General features: G+C 40.9%; 1 protein-coding gene across 1 annotated transcript in view; it reads left to right on the forward strand.

Annotated features, from left to right (window-relative positions):
* LOC128691697 (serine/threonine-protein kinase MRCK alpha) overlaps positions 1–19,162 on the forward strand; it is a 163,398-nt gene extending 144,236 nt beyond the window's left edge. Inside the window, exon 11 of the mRNA XM_070105408.1 lies at positions 18,592–19,162. Within this exon, the coding sequence (XP_069961509.1) occupies positions 18,592–18,823 (232 nt within the window). The 3' untranslated portion in view covers positions 18,824–19,162. The remainder of the gene's footprint in view (positions 1–18,591) is intronic.
* The last annotated feature ends 3,030 nt before the right edge of the window (positions 19,163–22,192 follow it).

A 22,192-nucleotide genomic window follows, 5' to 3' on the forward strand; every position in this document is an offset into this window, starting at 1 on the left:
TCCTCACTCCTACAAGATGTTATTCCTCCTTGCCCTATACACGAAATCACAGCTTCCCTATCTTCATCAACATTTAACAATTCCTCAAAATATTCCCTCCATCTTCCCAATACCTCTAACTCTCCATTTAATAACTCTCATATCCTATTTTTAACTGACAAATCCATTTGTTCTCTAGGCTTTCTTAACTTGTTAATCTCACTCCAAAACTTTTTCTTATTTTCAACAAAATTTGTTGATAACATCTCGCCCACTCTCTCATTTGCTCTCTTTTTACATTGCTTCACCACTCTCTTAACCTCTCTCTTTTTCTCCATATACTCTTCCCTCCTTGCATCACTTCTACTTTGTAAAAACTTTTCATATGCTAACTTTTTCTCCCTTACTACTCTCTTTACATCATCATTCCACCAATCGCTCCTCTTCCCTCCTGCACCGACTTTCCTGTAACCACAAACTTCTGCTGAACACTCTAACACTACATTTTTAAACCTACCCCATACCTCTTTGACCCCATTGCCTATGCTCTCATTAGCCCATCTATCCTCCAATAGCTGTTTATATCTTACCCTAACTGCCTCCTCTTTTAGTTTATAAACCTTCACCTCTCTCTTCCCTGATGCTTCTATTCTCCTTATATCCCATCTACCTTTTACTCTCAGTGTAGCTACAACTAGAAAGTGATCTGATATATCTGTGGCCCCTCTATAAACATGTACATCCTGAAGTCTACTCAACAGTCTTTTATCTACCAATACATAATCCAACAAACTACTGTCATTTCGCCCTACATCATATCTTGTATACTTATTTATCCTCTTTTTCTTAAAATATGTATTACCTATAACTAAACCCCTTTCTATACAAAGTTCAATCAAAGGGCTCCCATTATCATTTACACCTGGCACCCCAAACTTACCTACCACACCCTCTCTAAAAGTTTCTCCTACTTTAGCATTCAAGTCCCCTACCACAATTACTCTCTCACTTGGTTCAAAGGCTCCTATACATTCACTTAACATCTCCCAAAATCTCTCTCTCTCCTCTGCATTCCTCTCTTCTCCAGGTGCATACACGCTTATTATGACCCACTTCTCGCATCCAACCTTTACTTTAATCCACATAATTCTTGAATTTACACATTCATATTCCTAGGTAAATGGTCGTGTGTCATCATTCCTTCCTTCCTACTTTCCTCTATTCCTTTCCTACCTGTCTTCTACATTCCTTCATCTGTGTGAAAGCTTACTCAGCCCTGTAATAACTTCAGACAGTATTACCAAGGCTGGCTCCTCCTCAGGAAAATTAATGAATAGAAGAAGAAATAATAACAGACAAACATAAACACTTTATTATATAGAAAATATAAAACACTTAAATATGAAATATTAATCCTACATTAAAGAAAATGAAAAATATAAATGATAACTGAATTCAATGCTAATATATATAGGGGTGTCTGGTGTTGGTGACACTGTGTTGTTGAAATCGTAGCCATTGCTGATGATGGGGGGGGTCGCAGGTGTTGGTTACGACCCACTGGCTAGTTCTTCACAGTATAGCCTTGAGTATTATATCCCGATGACAGGAAAGCAGGTTCTTTACCGCTGCAATGATGAGGGGTTACGTCCTGCAATTTCATACAGGTGCACAGGTAATTAAATCCAATATGGGACGTCTCCAGGACGTTAGTCCGTCTCCATCAGTTCTTCTCGTTGATTGACAGGTGACCTTCTCTGTCATCCAAGAGTAGTGTTGTGATCTGTGAGTCGAGTGATTTACTGTTTGACCAGAGCCCTACACGTCACCTTTCGGTTGGGGGGGGAAGAGGGAGGGGAAGGGATAGTGGGAGCTAGATTGACGCTACATTAACAAGCAGCCGGCAATCAATCAAACTATCACTTTAGGGGTGGGGGAAAAAGGCGGGAATAGCGGGAGCTGGACTTACCCTACCTTAACAAGTAGCCGGCAATGAAACTATTGTTACTATATATTCCCTCGCTACTCCTATCTATTGAACTTTTCCCTCACACTCCCCCATACCAAGACTTATAGTCAAGGAGTATAAGAAGAATAGGCGTGGAAAAAGTTCTAACATGTGGAAGTCGCATAAGGCAACAAATCTTCTACTGACTGTCACGACTTAACCAGTCAGAGAAATAATTGGATGAACCATTGATATACACAATATGGAACTTAAAAGCCTGGAGTGCCAATGTCCACCTCAAGAGGCGACTGTTGGTTCCCTTAAAAGTTTCTAGGTATATCAAAGGTTTGTGGTCCGTTTCTAAAATGAATTCTTTTCCCAGCAAATAAAATTTAAGTTTGGAGATACCCCACACAAGGGCTAAACATTCCTTTTCTATTGTAGAGTATCTTGTTTCTGCGGGAAAGAGTTTCCGGCTTAGAAAGCATACAGGGAAGGGAGTACCATCATGGTATTGTAGTAACACCGCACCTAAGCCAATGTTGGAGGCATCAGTTCTTAAGCAAAATGTTTTATTAATATCTGAAATCTTAAGTATAGGGTCTTGCGAAAAGATACTTTTAATCTCATTAAACTTTTCCCGAGCTACGTCGGAAAGTTCAAGAGGTTCCTTCACAGACTTTTTAAGGAAGTCGGATGAGATGCCTGTAAGATCAGTAAGGTTCGGGATAAACTGTGCATAAAAATTTACAGAACCAAGAAAGCTACGCATGAGCTTCTTGGTTTTGGGAATTTAAATTTTAATAAAACTTTGATCTTACTGGGGAGAGGCTGCAGAGAGTTATTAGAAAGTATCAGTCCAAGATATCTAATCTTGTTATACCCTAGGAAGCATTTCTTTGGCTTGGCAATGAGGTTATGTGAGCGTAACCTACGCAAAACTGATGTTAATGTTTGGATATGTTCGCCCCACGTGGATGTCATTACGTAAATGTTACCAAAATAAACTGAAACATTTGGCATATTACCCAAGACCTTTCTCATCAGTCTCACGTAGGTAGCACAGGCAGTTACCAAACCGAAGGGCATAGTTCTATATTGCATCAGTCCTTGGTGTGTAGGAAAAGCGGTGTACTGCTTAGAAGAAGGATCTAACATTACTTGATGATATGCCTGTGCAATATCAACCTCTGAAAAGAAGGAAGCGTCATAAAATTCGTGTAGATCGCTATCTATTAAGGGCATAGGCTCAGCATCCCACCGAGTTATAGCATTAAGGCCTCTGAAGTCAATAGCAGGTCTATGTGAATTATCCTCCTTCTTAACCATCACTACTGGTGAACAATATGAAGATACTGAAGGTTCAATGATCTTTAGTTTTAATAATTTGTCTACCTCTCGGTCAAATGCATCCCTAAGGTGAACTGGAACTGGGTATAATTTTCGTTTGATAGGATTGTCCGTCACTAAGTCAATCTTATGGACTACCGTGGAGGTAACACCTGGAATATCAGTAAAGACGTCTGAAAAGTTACTCACACATTGAAGTAGTTCATGTCTCTTATGGTCATCCAAAGATTCATTAATATTAATGTTGGTTGTGCCCGAGTGGTCAAGAGTCACCTAGTCATGTAGTTCTTCATCATAGTCTAAGTTAGAGGTGTCAATTACGCACACTTTACATTTTTCAGTTGTCTTATCAAGTTCGTGTGGAAAAACTAAGTCAAAGTTATTAAGGCAGTTAACCGAATTTTTTCGGAAATATTTCTTAAGGATGTTGATATGATAAAGCTTAGGTTTCCCCTTGACTTCTATGAGGTAATCAACTTTCCCACAAATTTTTAATACTTTATATGGACCTTCCCATGCTACTAATAATTTATTTGACTTGATCGGCAAAAGTACAAGAACTTCATCCCCTACTTTAAAACTTCTCCTCTGACTTTTGGAATCAAAATATGTTTTGTACTGGTCCATTGACAAACTTAAGTTTTTCGAAACTATGTCAGAGGTCTCCTCAAGTTTGGATCTAAGGTCAAGGAGAAACTGGTAAGAAGACTGAACCTCAGCATTTACCTCCTCATTAGTCCATAAGTCATGAAGGATGGACAATGGGCCTCTGGCCTGTCTATCATAGAGAAGTTCAAAAGGTGAAAACCCCAAAGAGTCACTGGGAACTTCTCTCATGGCAAACAAAACACAGGGTAGGTAACGATGCCACTCCTTAGGTTTAAGGGAGCAAAGTTTCCTTAAAATGGACTTGAGAATCGAATGCTGGCGCTCAATCCTCCCATTACAGCTGGGATGATAGGGTGTGGTGAAGAGAGGCTTCACTCCCAGAAGTTGGTATATATGTTGCATTAAGTCAGATGTGAATTGTGTCCCACGGTCAGACAAAATTTCTCTAGGGATACCCACTCTGGAGAAGATGGACAAAAGGGCTTCAGCCACCTCTGTAGTGGTTATGGTCTCTAAGGGTATGGCTTCAGGGAAACTCGAAGCATAATCAGCTAATGTTAATATATATCTATGTCCCCCAGATGAAAGTGGAGATAAAGGACCAACGATGTCAATAGCTACTCTTTCAAACGGTACCGTAAAGATAGGCATTTTGACCATAGGTACTCGCCTGGTACCTCAGGAGGATGACAGTTGGCAAACTTTACACGATCTACAATAGGTAGTGACATCTGAGGACATTTTTGGCCAAAAATAGGTTTCCCTAATTTTATTTAAGGTTTTACGATGCGAGAAATGTCCGGCCACTGGCAGGTCATGAACCATTTTAAGAACAGTCTCTCTGCATTGACTTGGAACAACTAAGATGGAATAGTCTATCTCATCTGAATTTAATTTGAATACTGACTTGTACAAGATACCTTTTATATATTCAAATTTATATGAAAAGTTTTTCCTTTGGATAACTTGATTTTGTTTAGCGGCATTATGGCAATTCTGAAGAGAAGGGCAATTACGTTGTAACTTGACAAAGGAGTCCTTCGATATATCTAAAGGCTTAAAGTCAGGGAAAATCAAAGGATGGACAGTAGGAGAAGCCTGGGCTTTGGTCTGAGCCCTAGTCAAGACATTTATTGTATCGGAGGTGATATCTTTACTTTCATCTAACAAGTGAACCGGTGATCCTACTACCTCGCTTTCGAGAGTAGCATCAATGGTTTTTAATCCCACATGAATCTCACGAGACATTGTCTCATCTGAACTTTCAAGGGGCTTCTCTGACTCTATAGGAAGAGGATCTGAAAAGCTTATGTCCACCTTTGGCGATGAAAGATCAGCCTCAGAAGGAAGAATGGCACCTTTTACATTACCTATTAGTACGGAGCAAGAAGTGATGGGAGCTAGTACGGCTTCAGACCAACCTGTGAACCATTTAGACCTAATGTAACAACGGATGGTAGGAAAAGTGTCTGAACGGCCCAAGTAGTCTGAAAGTATAGCAGAGGAATGAGTTTCTTTAAGATTAGGGAACAGCTTATCGGAAATTACTATACATGTGCATCCAGTGTCTCGTAAAATGGTAGATACATTAAGTCCATTAACTGTTCCTGAACAGAAGGGTGCTTGGTCATTACAGTCTTTAAAACATCTTCCAACTTTTTGGACCTTCTTAGAAGGACAATCTGGACGTTTATGTCCCTTAACACCACACAAATGACAAACAGGAGTAAAAGAAGTCATTTTACTTTCCACTAGAGGCTTTGATTTCTTAAGGTCTGATGAACCCTTGCCCTTAGGGTTTGGTCCCTTTAGGTCTTTATAGGAATTGTGAGCCTCAACATACAGGTCAGCAGCCTCAGCAACTTCCTCAGCTTTAATCAGGTTACGTTCTCTGATGAATGTTCGTATCTGATGGGGAAGAGCTGTCAGGAACTGGTGAGCAACCATGAAGTCTCTAAGAGATTCATAACTGTGATCAATTCCTGAACTCTCTATCCAAAAGTCAAACAAACGAAAGAGTGTTACCTGTAACTGCTGAAAGTTCTGGCCAGGCTGTAAGGTGGCATACCAGAAATCTTTCCTGTAAGAATTAGTGGTTTTTTGGTATGCTTTAAGGATTGCCTTCTTCAGTAGGTTATAATTACATATGATATCGTGCAACAAAGTTGCATAGATATTCAAAGCTGTACCAGAAAATAACATTCCTAACCTGGTAGCCCAGGTGTCAGCAGGCCATTCACAGAGGGTAGCAGTATTTTCAAACCTGATAATGTATGAAGTTATGTCTTCCTCCTCTGTGAAGGGAGGTAAATTAGGTGTTGGAATATGTGCACTGACTGCATGTTGTTTCATTGCTCCTTCCTCTAATTGTTGTTGTGTAAGAGTTAACTTTTTATTCTCTAATTCAAGGCGAGATTTTTCGAGCTCACGATACTTTTCTCTGTTAACTCAAGTTCTCTAGCTTTTTCCTCACGTTCTCTAGCTTTTTCCTCAACTTCTCTATCCTTTGCTCTTTCCTCAAGTTCTCTTATTTTAGCCTGTTCCTCACGTATTTTAGCCTGTTCCTCACGTTCTCTAGCTCTTTCTTCACGATCAAATCTATCACGCTCCTTTTTGTCTTCTCTTTCTCTTTCTAACTGTCTTTCTTGGATTTCTCTCTCCTTTTTCTCTTCTCTTTCGATTCTCTCTCTCTCCTTTTCTTCTTCTCTTTCCCTTTCTAACTGTCTCTCTTCTCTCTCAATTCTCTCTCTTTCAAGTCTTTCCTGGATCTTAGCACTAATGAAAGATTCTAAATTTTTCCCTGTTATTCCTAACTTACTTCGAGCGTTCATCCAAAACTGGTATTCCTCCATGCTTGCAAGAATAACTTAAACTATCAGGGGAAATGAAACGGGTATTAAAGAAAACGGAGGGTTCAATTCCTGCTCCATTCAAACTGTAAATAAACCAGAGGGCTCGATCCCTGCTTCTATTAAAACAAAGGGTTCTATGCCGGCTCCGAGCAAACAGTAAGTAGAATGGGGTCCCTTGACCATCCAATCTTCTCACCAACAAATCAAGAGTGTCCAACGACAGTTCCCTTGATAAAATAAAGAGCTCAATGAAACAAATTGTCACTGGAAAATCTCGGGTCCCTAGAGTCTAATCCTCCAAAGTGTTTCAAGCTCACAAGAAAGGTGGCAGAATTAACTATTATATCCTGCCTGACTTGACTTACAATAAACTGAGACTATAACAATCACCAAATCTTTTAAATACCTGTACTGTAGTCCTACCATAGAGAATGATTACTCATGGCTGGTGGTAACCGTCTGTGGTATGCAACGTTGAAGTTCCAATGGTAGATTCGAGATGGAATTGAATCTTGATTCTGTCGAGTTGTATCCTGGCAAGGTCGCCACTTGTGAAGGCTTACTCAGCCCTGTAATAACTTCAGACAGTATTACCAAGGCTGGCTCCTCCTCAGGAAAATTAATGAATAGAAAAAGAAATAATAACAGACAAACATAAACACTTTATTATATAGAAAATATAAAACACTTAAATATGAAATATTAATCCTACATTAAAGAAAATGAAAAATATAAATGATAACTGAATTCAACGCTAATATATATAGGGGTGTCTGGTGTTGGTGACACTGTGTTGTTGAAATCGTAGCCGTTGCTGATGATGTGGAGGGGGGGGGTCGCAGGTGTTGGTTACGACCCACTGGCTAGTTCTTCACAGTATAGCCTTGAGTATTATATCCCGATGACAGAAAAGCAGGTTCTTTACCGCTGCAATGATGAGGGGTTACGTCCTGCAATTTCATACAGGTGCACATGTAATTAAATCCAGGACGTTAGTCCGTCTCCGTCAGTTCTTCTCGTTGATTGACAGGTGACCCTCTCTGTCATCCAAGAGTAGTGTTGGGAGCTGTGAGTCGAGTGATTTACTGTTTGACCAGAGCCCCGCACTTCACCTTTGGGGGGGGGAAGAGGGAGGGGAAGGGATAGTGGGAGCTAGACTGACCCTACGTTAACAAGCAGCCGGCAATCAAACTATCACTTTAGGGATGGGGGAAAAAGGCGGGAATAGCGGGAGCTGGACTTACCCTACCTTAACAAGTATCCGGCAAGCAAACTATCACTTTCAGGGAGGGGGAGAAAAAGGCGGGAGTAGCGGGAGCTTGACTTACCCTACCTTAACAAGTAGCCAGCAATGAAACTATTGTTACTATATATTCCCTCGCTACTTCTATCTATTGAACTTTTCCCTCACAATCTGTCCTTCCGTCATTCCTGCCTTCCCTTCTTGCTTCTGGTTTCTAAAATATATATACACATATATAGTCACTAGATACTTTCATATAACTGCTATTATCTCCATTCAGCAAGCTTGTCTTATGTGCCAGTGTGTCGGCAGCTTTCAAAATGACATATTGTCTCATTACTCACTCCCCCTACTGCCTGTCAAAACAATGGGGTCGGATGCTGCTTCCCCTCCATTCTATCTAATTATCTTTCTCCCTCATTCTATCTCAATCTGTCTGTCTATCTCTGTCTCACAGGTACACATAAATACAAGTATACATAGTGTAAATTACCTAGGATAACCCAAGAAATCCAGACAAAGTGCTATACTCTGCTTGAAGATGTGAGTAAACGTGATGATGCAATCTTGTGGCTCTGAGACAGAGAGCTAGACGGATAGACAGGGAGCTTGGCAGACAGACAAATAGACAGACAGACAGAGATGTTTGTGTACCAGCAAAAACAAAGGGAGGGGGATGGTCATCTAACCTTTCCTTATCAGCTCCACCCTTGTTTATGCTCATGAAACGTCAGCTCTTATCAGATGTTATCTTCCCTTATCTTGTCACTGTCATGGGGTGAACTGTTTTCCATGCTTCAAGGAAACATCATCATCATCTTCTTCTTCTTCCTTCCTCTTCCTCCTCCCTCCTCCCTCCTTCCTCCTTCTCCTTCCTCCTCCCTCCTCCTCCCTTCCTCTTCCTCCTCCTCCTCCTCCTTCCTTCCTCTTCCTCCTCCTCCTCCTCCTCCTCCTCCTCCTCCTCCTCCTCCTCCTTCCTCCCTCCTCCTCCTCCTCCTCCCTCCTCCTCCTCCTCCTCCTCCTCCCTCCTCCTTCCTCCTCCTTCCTCCTCCTCCTTCCTCATCCTCCTTCCTCCTCCTTCCTCCTCCTTCCTCCTCCTCCCTCCTCCTCCCTCCTCCTCCCTCCTCCTCCTTCCTCCTCCTCCTTCCTTCCTTCCTCCTTCCTTCTTCTTCCTCCTCCTCCTCCTTCTCCATTCTTCTGGTATCCTGGGCATTGCTTTTGGTCTCAAACTCCTCAAAACCATGAAATTGATCTTCACTGACACTTACATCTGTGTTAGAGCATCACTTGGGAAGAGAAGAGTTCCAGATTTGCTGGGGAATCACATATTTCTTACCGCTAGGCATGCTGAAAAAGGACAACAGAAATGGCATTCCCACAATGCACCACTGGCTCCCTGATTTTTTTTATATGGTGCACGCTGACCATGGAGCCCCATTCTCTCACATGTGGGCCTACCAGCTTTCTCCTGCTTGATTTGAAGCCGCTAGAATTTATGCGTATAGATACGTCAGAAACAGTGGCGCCCAAGACATATTTGTACGGCGTAAACAGTCAAAGGGTTAATTACCATGTCTTGTATCTGCCAAGCTATTGTAACACCCAGTAGGCATACCAGTGTTGTTGAAAGTGGCAAGAAAAGGTTTAAGCATTTAAGCCTTAGAATTAACGAAGAAAACAAAGATATTAGGCAAGAGATAACCTGTAACCGTTATGAAGTGTTACTTTGTACACACAAAAAGAGGTAAACATAAGTTTGTGTGACTGACTGACTGACTTGACTGACTGAATGACTTGACTGACTGAATGACTTGACTGACTGAATGACTTGACTGACTGAATGACTTGACTGACTGAATGACTTGACTGACTGAATGACTTGACTGACTGAATAACTTGACTGACTGAATTACTTACTGAATGACTTGACTGACTTATTGAATGACTTAAAGTTAGACACTCCAGTACAGCCATTGACAGCTGTATGATGTACTGCAGGGTAAAACAGCTCAGAAATCCTTTACAGAATTTATGCACTTCAGTACAACCATTGACTTCAGTACCATATCTCTACCATCCACCTCAACCCAGTAGGGCCACAGCATAACTCTCCACTCTTCACAATCATCCACAAACACCAGCACCCACAATTTAAGGTAAGAAATACTGTTATTTCTGTTAAATTTGTAGTCTTAAGCAGTAAAAACAACATAATACATCACAACAGTGAATTACAATAACACATTCACTTTTTTTTTTGTAAGATATGGAGGCCTAAAAAAAAAGTTGTTTGGGTTTTTTTGGGCTCTCCGGAACATAACCCTATTTTTTCCCCTCCCGAGTTCTTCAGTTCATCTTAAACGGTTTTACGTAACACGGTATTTTCAAGAACGTAGCTACTGTGTTAAATGACGGTTTACTGTATACAGTTATGTACACTTGTGTACACTATGTACAGGAGTTGAATATAAGTGTACCACTGTGACAAAGAATGGCAAACTGAAGCAGAAGAGAGGAAGCACCATACTCAACCAGCTGCTAGGCGAGTCTGGCAAATGCTGAGGTGAATGTCGCCTCAGCATTTGGGAGGCTCTTGTGTGATTGGACAATGAACCAAGGCCATACCCCCGGCCGGGATTGAACCCGCGATCATAGAGTCTCAAAACTCCAGCCCGTCGCGTTAGCCACTAGACCAGCTAGCCACAATAAGATTCATCCAACTAGGTATATTTCTACACCATAGGAAGGTTAGCACAGGCACCTCTGTGACCACAAATGCAAGTTTTTACAGACGAATCTCCAGCTAGCGTGGCCGTGACGAACTCTAGCTCAAGTCCCTTCACTGCCGTCAACATGACTTAAGAAATCGTAATGACACGATTGCAAATAAACCATACCCCCGGCCGGGATTGAACCCGCAGTCATAGAGTCTCAAAACTCCAGCCCGTCGCGTTAGCCACTAGACCAGCTAGCCACAATAAGATTCATCCAACGGGCTGGAGTTTCTGTCAGGCCTGGTTTTGTCTGACAAGTGGTGGGGAGGACTGTGTATCTCTTCTCGGCAGTGTCTTCTCTGGGTGTGTTGAAGATGTTTAATGCCCGCCGTCTGCAGTCTCTGATGAAGTGACAAGGATAGTGGAGTTTAGAAAATACTTGTTCAATTATAGTGCATTCTTCCTCAAGGAACTCATTGCTGCAGATTCTGAGTGCACGCAGGAAGAAGCCTATAATTATACCACGTTTAGTTTTGGTGTCATGGTGAGAGTAGAAGTGGAGAAGATCGTTTTGGTTGGTTGGTTTTCGATAGACTTTAAAATGAAGTTCGACAACACTCTTCCTTTCCTTGATGTTCTTCTCTGCAAAACTGACCATGAACTTCGTTTTAAAGTCTATCGAAAACCAACCAACCAAAACGATATTCTCCACTTCTACTCTCACCATGACACCAAAACTAAACGTGGTGTAATTATAGGCTTCTTCCTGCGTGCACTCAGATCTGCAGCAATGAGTTCCTTGAGGAAGAATGCACTATAATTGAACAAGTATTTTCTAAACTCCACTATCCTCGTCACTTCATTAGAGACTGCAGACGGCGGGCATTAAACATCTTCAACACACCCAGAGAAGACACTGCCGAGAAGAGATACATAGTCCTCCCCACCGACTCCATTGCCAAACATGTTTCCAACATCTTTTCCAATACATCATTCCAAGTACGTATCTACCTCCACAACCACGACCATCAAGGACATCACCAGTAGTAGACAGGACAAGCTTCCATCCTCTGCAGGGGTTTACGTAATCCCTTGTAATGACTGCAACAAATATATGTGGGCGAAACATCAAGAGACCTCCAAACACGTACAGTAGACCCCCGCATAGCGATTTTAATCCGTGCAAGAGGGCTCATTGTTATGCGAAATGATCGGTATGCGAATGAATTTTCCCCATAAGAAATAATGGAAATCAAATTAATCTGTGCAAGACACCCAAAAGTATGAAAAAAAAAATTTTACCACATGAAATGTTAATTTTAATACACACAAACTGAAAAAGGCATGCACAATTACATGACACTTACTTTTATTGAAGATCTGGTGATGATTGATGGGATGGGAGGAGGGGAGAGAGAGTGTTAGTGTTTAGAAGGGGAATCCCCTTCTATTAAGACTTGAGGTGTCGAGTCCTTTTCTGGGGTTACTTCCCTTCTTCTTTTAATGCCACTAGGACCAGCTTCAGAGTCACTGGACTTCTTTCGCACAACATATCTGTCCATAGTGGCCTGTACCTCTCGTTCCTTTATGACTTCCCTAAAGTGTTTCACAACATTGTCAGTGTACAGGTTGCCAACACGGCTTGCAATAGCTGTGTGAGGGTGATTCTCATCCATAAAGGTTTGTACTTTCAGCCACATTGCACAGATTTCCTTAATCTTTGTAGTAGGCAACTTCTTCAATTTCTCTCTCCCCTCCTCTGAACCAGTTTCCTCAGGTCTGGCCTCTTGCTGTTGAAGTTGATCTATCAGCTCATCAGTGGTTAGTTCTTCATTGTCCTCCTCCACCAACTCTTCCACATCCTCCCCACTAACCTCCAACCCCAAGGACTTTCCCAATGCCACAATGGATTCCTCAACTGGCATAATCCTCTCAGGGTTAGCCTCAAACCCTTCAAAATCCCTTTTGTCTACACATTCTGGCCACAGTTTCTTCCAAGCAGAGTTCAAGGTCTTCTTAGTCACTCCCTCCCAAGTCTTACCTATAAGGTTTACACAATTGAGGATATTAAAGTGCTCTCTCCAAAACTCTCTTAGAGTCAGTTGAGTTTCTGAGGTCACTACAAAGCACCTTTCAAACAGAGCTTTTGTGTACAGTTTTTTGAAGTTTGCAATAACCTGCTGGTCCATGGGCTGCAGGAGAGGAGTGGTATTAGGAGGCAAAAACTTCACCTTAATGAATTTCATGTCCCCGTAAAGTCGCTCTGCCACGTCTGTAGGATGACCAGGGGCATTGTCTAACACCAGGAGGCACTTAAGTTCTAATTTCTTTTCAGTTAGGTAATCTTTCACATTGGGGGCAAATGCATGGTGTAACCAGTCATAAAAAAAGTCCCTAGTGACCCATGCCTTACTGTTTGCCCTCCACAGCACACACAAATTCTCCTTGAGGACATTCTTTTGCCTGAACGGTCTGGGAGTTTCAGAGTGATACACTAATAAAGGCTTCACTTTGCAATCACCAGTAGCATTGGAACACATCAACAAAGTAAGGCTGTCTTTCATAGGCTTATGTCCTGGGAGTGCCTTTTCCTCCTTAGTAATGTAGGTCCTGCTTGGCATTTTCTTCCAAAACAGGCCTGTTTCATCACAATTAAACACTTGTTCAGGTTTCAGTCCTTCACTGTCTATGTACTCCTTGAATTCCTGCACATATTTTTCAGCTGCTTTGTGGTCCGAACTGGCAGCCTCACCATGCCTTATCACACTATGTATGCCACTACGCTTCTTAAATCTCTCAAACCAACCTTTGCTGGCCTTAAATTCACTCACATCATCACTAGTTGCAGGCATTTTTTTAATTAAATCCTCATGCAACTTCCTAGCCTTTTCGCTTATGATCGCTTGAGAGACGCTATCTCCTGCTAGCTGTTTTTCATTTATCCACACCAATAAGAGTCTCTCAACATCTTCCATCACTTGCGATCTCTGTTTCGAAAACACAGTTAAACCTTTGGCAAGAACAGCTTCCTTGATTGCCGTTTTCTTGGACACAATAGTAACGATGGTTGATTGGGGTTTACTATACAACCTGGCCAGCTCGGAGACACGCACTCCACTTTCATACTTATCAATGATCTCTTTCTTCATCTCTATAGTAATTGAGCGGGTTTTTGAGCGGTATGCGAGGCAAAATTTTTGCGATAAAAGCGAGCGGTATGCGGATTAAACGTTATGTGATGCCGACGGTATGCGGGGGTCCACTGTATTTCAGAACACCAATACGCAAGCAGGACTGACGATACAAGGAATGCCTGTGTACAACATCGCAATTCACACAACCATTTAATTAACTACAGAAACTCAAGACTTATCACCACAGAAGACAACACTCAATACCGAAGAATCCTGGAATCATCGCTTATCTCTATAACCAACATTTTCAACCAGAACAATGGCTTCTGTAACATAGCTGAACCACTTGCCAAGAAACTTCTTCATCGCTATCCCACATAAGAACATAGAACACTGCAGAAGGTCTACTCACAACTTGTCCTATACCCCTGCCAAGCTACCCAAGACTCTATAACCCCACCCGGGTGATCATCAGATGCAGCATTCTCCACCTGACCTCAGCAACCTGACTATAAATACTCCCGTACCTTCCACCCCAGGTAGATCTGTTTGTGACTTGAAAAAGCCCACTGTGTGGGCGAAACGTTGTCAATAAAGGACCACATTAAACTGCATATGTGTTTATGTTTCCATTGTGTCGGTATTTTATACCATTTATTTTCATAAAAAGATTAACATGAAAAGGGGTTATGGGCAAAACCTTAGCATGACCAGAGATTTAAAAGTGCTCAGTAGGAGGTACTGGTACGTACCTTGTAAGGAAAAGGGATTAAAATCCATTCTAAGTTGAATAAGATCCAGAAAGATCAATATGAATAGGAGATAATGGCTCCTCATTTTCATTTATTGTGATCCAGGTCTAAACCTGTGCAATTTTAATTATTTTTGTCCTATACAATTAGTAGACAATTACCAGTAGCATGACTAGTCAGCTATTTGGGTAGCAGATGGGAGGTTGAGCCTCAACCACGCCTTAAACTGAATTATTCACATAGGATTAGTTCTTCATGGAACAGTCTATAATACATACAGTTCTCCACCATGTTGAATGGTGGTATTTATATGATAATGTATCATATAAATACTACCATGTATTCATAAAAATTTATGAAACAATATTTTTTTTTTCAACGAACTGGCTGTGTCCCACTGAAGCGGGGTGACCTAGAAAGAAAAGCGAGTTTCTCTTTTTAAATTATGTAATGTATACAGGAGAAGGGGTTACTGGCCCCTTGCTCCTGGCATTTTAGCTGCCTCTTACGACATGCGTGGCTTATGGAGGAAGAATTTTGTTCCACTTTCCAATGGAGAAATCAACATATGTTACCTATAAGAAAGGCAAAAAGGAAATTGAATAAGAACATAAAGACAGCCATATTTTTTTAACACAATGGTTGTCTCCCACCGAGGTAGGGTGACCTCGTAAAGAAACACTCCAGATCTTTCTCTCCATCACTAAACTCCAAATACAGTGGACCCCCACCTTACGATATTAAAATCCGTTCCTGAGAGCTCATCGTAAGCCGAAATTATTGTTAGCCAAATTAATTTTCCCCATAAGAAATAATGGAAATTAAATTAATCTGTTCCTGACACCCCAAAGTATGAAAAAAAAAATTTTTACCACATGAAATCTTAATTTTAATACACACAAACTGAAGAAGACATGCACAATTACTACTCTGCTAAGAATAGAATATATGACACTTACCTTTAATGAAGATCTGGTGATGATTGATGGGATGGGAGGGGGGGAGGGTGTTGAACTTATTGTTTAGAAGGGGAATCCCCTTCCATTATGACTTGAGGTATCAAGTCTTTTTCCAGGGTTCCCTTCTTCTTTTAATGCCACTAGGACCAGCTTGAGAGTCACTGGACCTCTGTTGCACAACAAATCTGTCCATAGAGTTCTGTACCTCCCGTTCCTAAGACTTCCCTAAAATGGGCCATAACATTGTCATTGTACAGGTTGCCAACAAGGCTTGCAGTAACTGTTTCAGGGTGATTTTCATACGTAAAGGTTTGCAGTTCAACCCGCTTTGCACACATTTCCTTAATCTCTCTTTTCAATTCCATACTAATTCTTGCCCTTTTTACCACAGGGATGGCACTAGAAGCTTTCTTTGGGTCCATGGTGACTTATTTTGTAGATAAAAGCACTAAAAACACTGGGATAATGTGAAATGTACCAAATGTATGCGTAGATGCGACTGCATTGACTGGCTTGTAAACACTGGTGCTGAGGCCACACGTGGGACACATTCCGGATGAATCACATAAGGCGAGTTTTTTATCGTGAGGCGAAGCAAAATTTTTGCGTTCAATTGCTTCGTATGGCGGATTTAACGTAACGCGATGCGTTCATAAGGCAGGGGTCTGCTGTATAATCACTATTCCTTCAGAGTACAAGCACTGTACTTCCCACCTCCAGGATTCAAGTCTGGCTAACTGGTTTTCCTGATTCTCTTCACAGAATCTTACCTTGCTCACTCTTCAAAAGTGCATCATGTCCCAAAAACCATTTACCTCCACTCCTATCTAACATGCTCTCACACACCTGCTAGGCATCCAAGCCCTTTGCACACAAAACCTCCTTTACTACCTCCCTACAACGTATTTGCTCCATCCTCTCTAAATGTCCGAGCCACCTCAACAACCCCTCCTCAGTCCTCTGGTAAATACTTTTAGTAACACCACACCTCCTCCTCATCTCTAAGCTACGAAATCTCTGCATAATATTTACACCACATGACATCTCCACTTTCTCCAGCTTCCTCCTTGCTGTAGCTTTCACAACCCGTGTTTCACACCCATATAAAAGCGTTGGTACCACTGTACTCTCATACATTCTCCTCTTTGCCTCTATAGATAATGTTCTTTGTCTCCACAGATGCCTCAGTCCACCACCAGCCTTTTTTCCTTCATCAGTTCTATGGTTCACTTCGCCTTTCACGTACCTATCCACCAAGAAATCCACTCCCAATTATCTGAACACATTCACTTCCTCCATACTTCCTTGCGCTACCGGAACAGGTCAAGGATCCCAAGACAGCTTATAAATTTACGACTTTGCTAAAAAATGATCTTATTACACAATATTAACCAAATCAACCAAACATCTGCTAATTAGTCTTATCATGTGACCTCCTGGCTTTTATTTCTGCCATTCCATAAAATATTACCACCTGCACCATTACTTGTAAGTTAGATTTTGTATTAAGTTTACCTAAGATTTATTAAGTTCAAATAAGATTGTAAAACAGCTAACCACTATTCCATGTTTAGTTTTAAGTATAATTACTATGTACTATTATCCTAACCAGTTTTAATTAGTTACTATGTATTAGGATTAGCTTGCCCGAAACGCTTCGGCATGATAGTGGTTATCCTTGTGCAGTGGACCCCCGGTATTCGATATTAATCCGTTCCTGAGAGCTCATCGAATACTGATAATATCGAGAACCGAATCAATTTTTCTCATAAGAAATAATGGAAATCAAATTAATCCGTGCAAGACACCCAAAAGTATGAAAAAAAAAAATTTTACTACATGAAATATTAAGTTTAATGCAATAGAGTAATTACAATAACAATAAAATAATTGACACTTACCTTTAATGAAGATCTGGTGATGATTGATGGGATGGGAGGAGGGGAGAGGTGTTTGTGTTTAGAAGGGGAATCCCCTTCCATTAGGACTTGAGGTAGCAAATCCTTTTCTGGGGTTACTTCCCTTCTTCTTTTAATGCCACTAGGACCAGCTTGAGAGTCACTGGACCTCTGTCACACAACAAATCTGTCCATAGAGCTCTGTACCTCCCGTTCCTTTACGATTTGTCTAAAATGGGCCACAACATTGTCATTGTAATAGTCACCAGCAAGGCTTGCAGTAGCTGTGTTAGGGTGATTTTCATCCATAAAGGTTTGCGCTTCAACCCACTGTGCACACATTTCCTTAATTTTTGAAGTAGGCACAATGGAGTCCACAACTGGCATAGGCTTCTCAGGGTTAACCCCAAACTCTTCAGAATCTTTATTAATTTCCATACTAATTCTCACCCTTTTTAACCACAGGGTTGGCACTAGAAGCTTTCTTGGGGCCCATGGTGACTTATTTTGCAGAAACAAGCACCAAGCACAGTGATAATATGGATAATATGGAATGTACCGAATGTATCCTTAGATGCGCGCACACTGGCTGGCTTGTAAACACTGGCACACACGGGGCAGTTCAGGCCACACGTGGACAGGTCTCGTACGAATGGTATCGAATACTGAGGAAATTTTTTTGCGATATAATGCATCGAATATCGGATTTATCGAATACCGATGCCATCGAATACCGGGGGTCCACTGTACTTAGCAAATCAAAATTGTAATTGCACATTGTAAACTTTATAAAGAAATAAACTTTGTTTGTTTATTTATTTATTTATTTATTCTTCCAATCTGATACCCAATCTTTCATTACCTAACTTGTTTGTTATCCTTCATCACCTTTAATATCCTTCTTTTACGTATCCTCCCAAATTTATCCACCAGCCTTTGCTTCTTCTCTTCAGAATATCCTAAAATTAGTGTCATCAGCAAAAAGCAACTGTGGCAATTCCCCATTTGTATTAGATTCCGTGGAATGTAAGGATGGTCTTGCATACCTGTGTGTTATTGTAACTTGCCTAATTAATTATACTATTTTACTCCAATTTAAATCTTTGATCATTAGATAAAAATGTATAATTGTTTTATTATAATTTATTTTCAGCCAAATCAGTGACAAGGGGTGCTTGTTAACCCTTTCACTCACTGCATCAGTACATGTTGGGACCTCATCAGATGTGATATCCTACGAGAGACGGATTAAAAGTCTTGAGTCGGAAAATAGAGAATTATTGAAACTAGCAGATAGAATAGATGGAAGTCCAGGTTCAGCTACTGAAGAATTGAAAAAATTAGTTGATCAGGTGCAAGTTCTTACCACGCAAAATCAAGGTTAGTAAAAAAAAAAATGGTTTTCCTAGTTTAATCCTTTCACTGTCTCCCATGTAGTGCTGTTATTGATTCCTGTGTAGCTCCAATAGATCTGCATTTTGATCACAGCAACTTCAAATATGCTGTGAAAAGTAAATTTTGGCCTATACATGAGAGAATGGGTCTGTGCAGTATAAAAGAAAAACTCTGCCCACACAGTGCATGATGGGAAAAGCAACCCTCTTACTGGTGTTTGAGTTAAAATAGCAGCTTTGAGGTGTTTTCTAGGGTTGTTATTTATGGTTTTATTGACTGTTTCTTGTTATCAATCAATAGAATGGAAAACATGTTTGGTTGATTTCAAACCGGAAATACTTGCAATAGAGCTCAAAGTATAGTGGAAATATTCAGTTTTTTGTAAATTTTTCCAAGGAAGGCTAACACTCTATCTTTGTCTGTATTAACCCTTTGACTTTTTTTTTTTTTTTTTTCCAACAAGTCGGCCGTCTCCCACCGAGGCAGGGTGACCCAAAAAAGAAAGAAAATCCCCAAAAAGAAAATACTTTCATCATCATTCAACACTTTCACCACACTCGCACATTATCACTGTTTTTGCAGAGGTGCTCAGAATACAACAGTTTAGAAGCATACACATATAAAGATACACAACATATCCCTCCAAACTGCCAATATCCCAAACCCCTCCTTTAAAGTGCAGGCATTGTACTTCCCATTTCCAGGACTCAAGTCCGACTATATGAAAATAACCGGTTTCCCTGAATCCCTTCACTAAATATTACCCTGCTCACACTCCAACAGATCGTCAGGTCCCAAGTACCATTCGTCTCCATTCACTCCTATCTAACACGCTCACGCACGCTTGCTGGAAGTCCAAGCCCCTTACCCACAAAACCTCCTTTACCCCCTCTCTCCAACCCTTTCGAGGACGACCCCTACCCCGCCTTCCTTCCCCTATAGATTTATATGCTTTCCATGTCATTCTACTTTGATCCATTCTCTCTAAATGACCAAACCACCTCAACAACCCCTCTTCTGCCCTCTGACTAATACTTTTATTAACTCCACACCTTCTCCTAATTTCCACACTCCGAATTTTCTGCATAATATTTACACCACACATTGCCCTTAAACAGGACATCTCCACTGCCTCCAACCGTCTCCTCGCTGCTGCATTTACCACCCAAGCTTCACACCCATATAAGAGTGTTGGTACTACTATACTTTCATACATTCCCTTCTTTGCCTCCATAGATAACATTTTTTGACTCCACATATACCTCAACGCACCACTCACCTTTTTTCCCTCATCAATTCTATGATTAACCTCATCCTTCATAAATCCATCCGCCGACACGTCAACTCCCAAGTATCTGAAAACATTCACTTCTTCCATACTCCTCCTCCCCAATTTGATATCCAATTTTTCTTTATCTAAATCATTTGACACCCTCATCACCTTACTCTTTTCTATGTTCACTTTCAACTTTCTACCTTTACACACATTCCCAAACTCATCCACTAACCTTTGCAATTTTTCTTTAGAATCTCCCATAAGCACAGTATCATCAGCAAAAAGTAACTGTGTCAATTCCCATTTTGAATTTGATTCCCCATAATTTAATCTCACCCCTCTCCCAAACACCCTAGCATTTACTTCCTTTACAACCCCATCTATAAATATATTAAACAACCATGGTGACATTACACATCCCTGTCTAAGACCTACTTTTACCGGGAAGTAGTCTCCCTCTCTTCTACACACCCTAACCTGAGCCTCACTATCCTCATAAAAACTCTTTACAGCATTTAATAACTTACCACCTATTCCATATACTTGCAACATCTGCCACATTGCTCCTCTATCCACTCTATCATATGCCTTTTCTAAATCCATAAATGCAATAAAAACTTCCCTATCTTTATCTAAATACTGTTCACATATATGCTTCAATGTAAACACCTGATCTACACATCCCCTACCCACTCTGAAACCTCCTTGCTCATCCGCAATCCTACATTCTGTCTTACCTCTAATTCTTTCAATTATAACCCTACCGTACACTTTTCCTGGTATACTCAGTAAGCTTATTCCTCTATAATTTTTACAGTCTCTTTTGTCCCCTTTCCCTTTATATAAAGGGACTATACATGCTCTCTGCCAATCCCTAGGTACCTTCCCCTCTTTCATACATTTATTAAACAAAAGTACCAACCACTCCAACACTATATCCCTCCCTGCTTTTAACATTTCTGTCATGATCCCATCAGTTCCAGCTGCTTTACCCCCTTTCATTTTACGTAATGCCTCACGTACCTCCCCCACACTTACATTCTGCTCTTCTTCACTCCTAAAAGATGGTATACCTCCCTGACCAGTGCATGAAATTACTGCCTCTGTTTCTTCCTTAACATTTAAAAGTTCCTCAAAAATATTCTCGCCATCTACCCAATACCTCCATCTCCCCATCTACTAACTCCCCTACTCTGTTTTTAACTGACAAATCCATATTTTCCCTAGGCTTTCTTAACTTGTTTAACTCACTCCAAAATTTTTTCTTATTTTCATTAAAATTTCTTGACAGTGCCTCTCCCACTCTATCATCTGCTCTCCTTTTGCACTCTCTCACCACTCTCTTTACCTTTCTTTTACTCTCCATATACTCTGCTCTTCTTATAACACTTCTGCTTTGTAAAAACCTCTCATAAGCTACCTTTTTCTCTTTTATCACACCCTTTACTTCATCATTCCACCAATCACTCCTCTTTCCTCCTGCCCCCACCCTCCTATAACCACAAACTTCTGCCCCACATTCTAATACTGCATTTTTAAAACTATTCCAACCCTCTTCAACCCCCCCACTACTCATCTTTGCACTAGCCCGCCTTTCTGCCAATAGTCGCTTATATCTCACCCGAACTTCCTCCTCCCTTAGTTTATACACTTTCACCTCCCTCTTACTTGTTGTTGCCACCTTCCTCTTTTCCCATCTACCTCTTACTCTAACTGTAGCTACAACTAAATAATGATCCGATATATCAGTTGCCCCTCTATAAACATGTACATCCTGGAGCCTACCCATCAACCTTTTATCCACCAATACATAATCTAATAAACTACTTTCATTACGTGCTACATCATACCTTGTATATTTATTTATTCTCTCTTTCATAAAATATGTATTACTTATTACCAAATTTCTTTCTACACATAGCTCAATTAAAGGCTCCCCATTTACATTTACCCCTGGCACCCCAAATTTACCTACTACTCCTTCCATAACATTTTTACCCACTTTAGCATTGAAATCCCCAACCACCATTACTCTCACACTTGATTCAAAACTCCCCACGCATTCACTCAACATTTCCCCAAA

Source organism: Cherax quadricarinatus, chromosome 6 (assembly GCF_038502225.1).
Source record: "Cherax quadricarinatus isolate ZL_2023a chromosome 6, ASM3850222v1, whole genome shotgun sequence".
Classification (NCBI taxonomy): Eukaryota; Metazoa; Arthropoda; class Malacostraca; order Decapoda; family Parastacidae; genus Cherax; species Cherax quadricarinatus.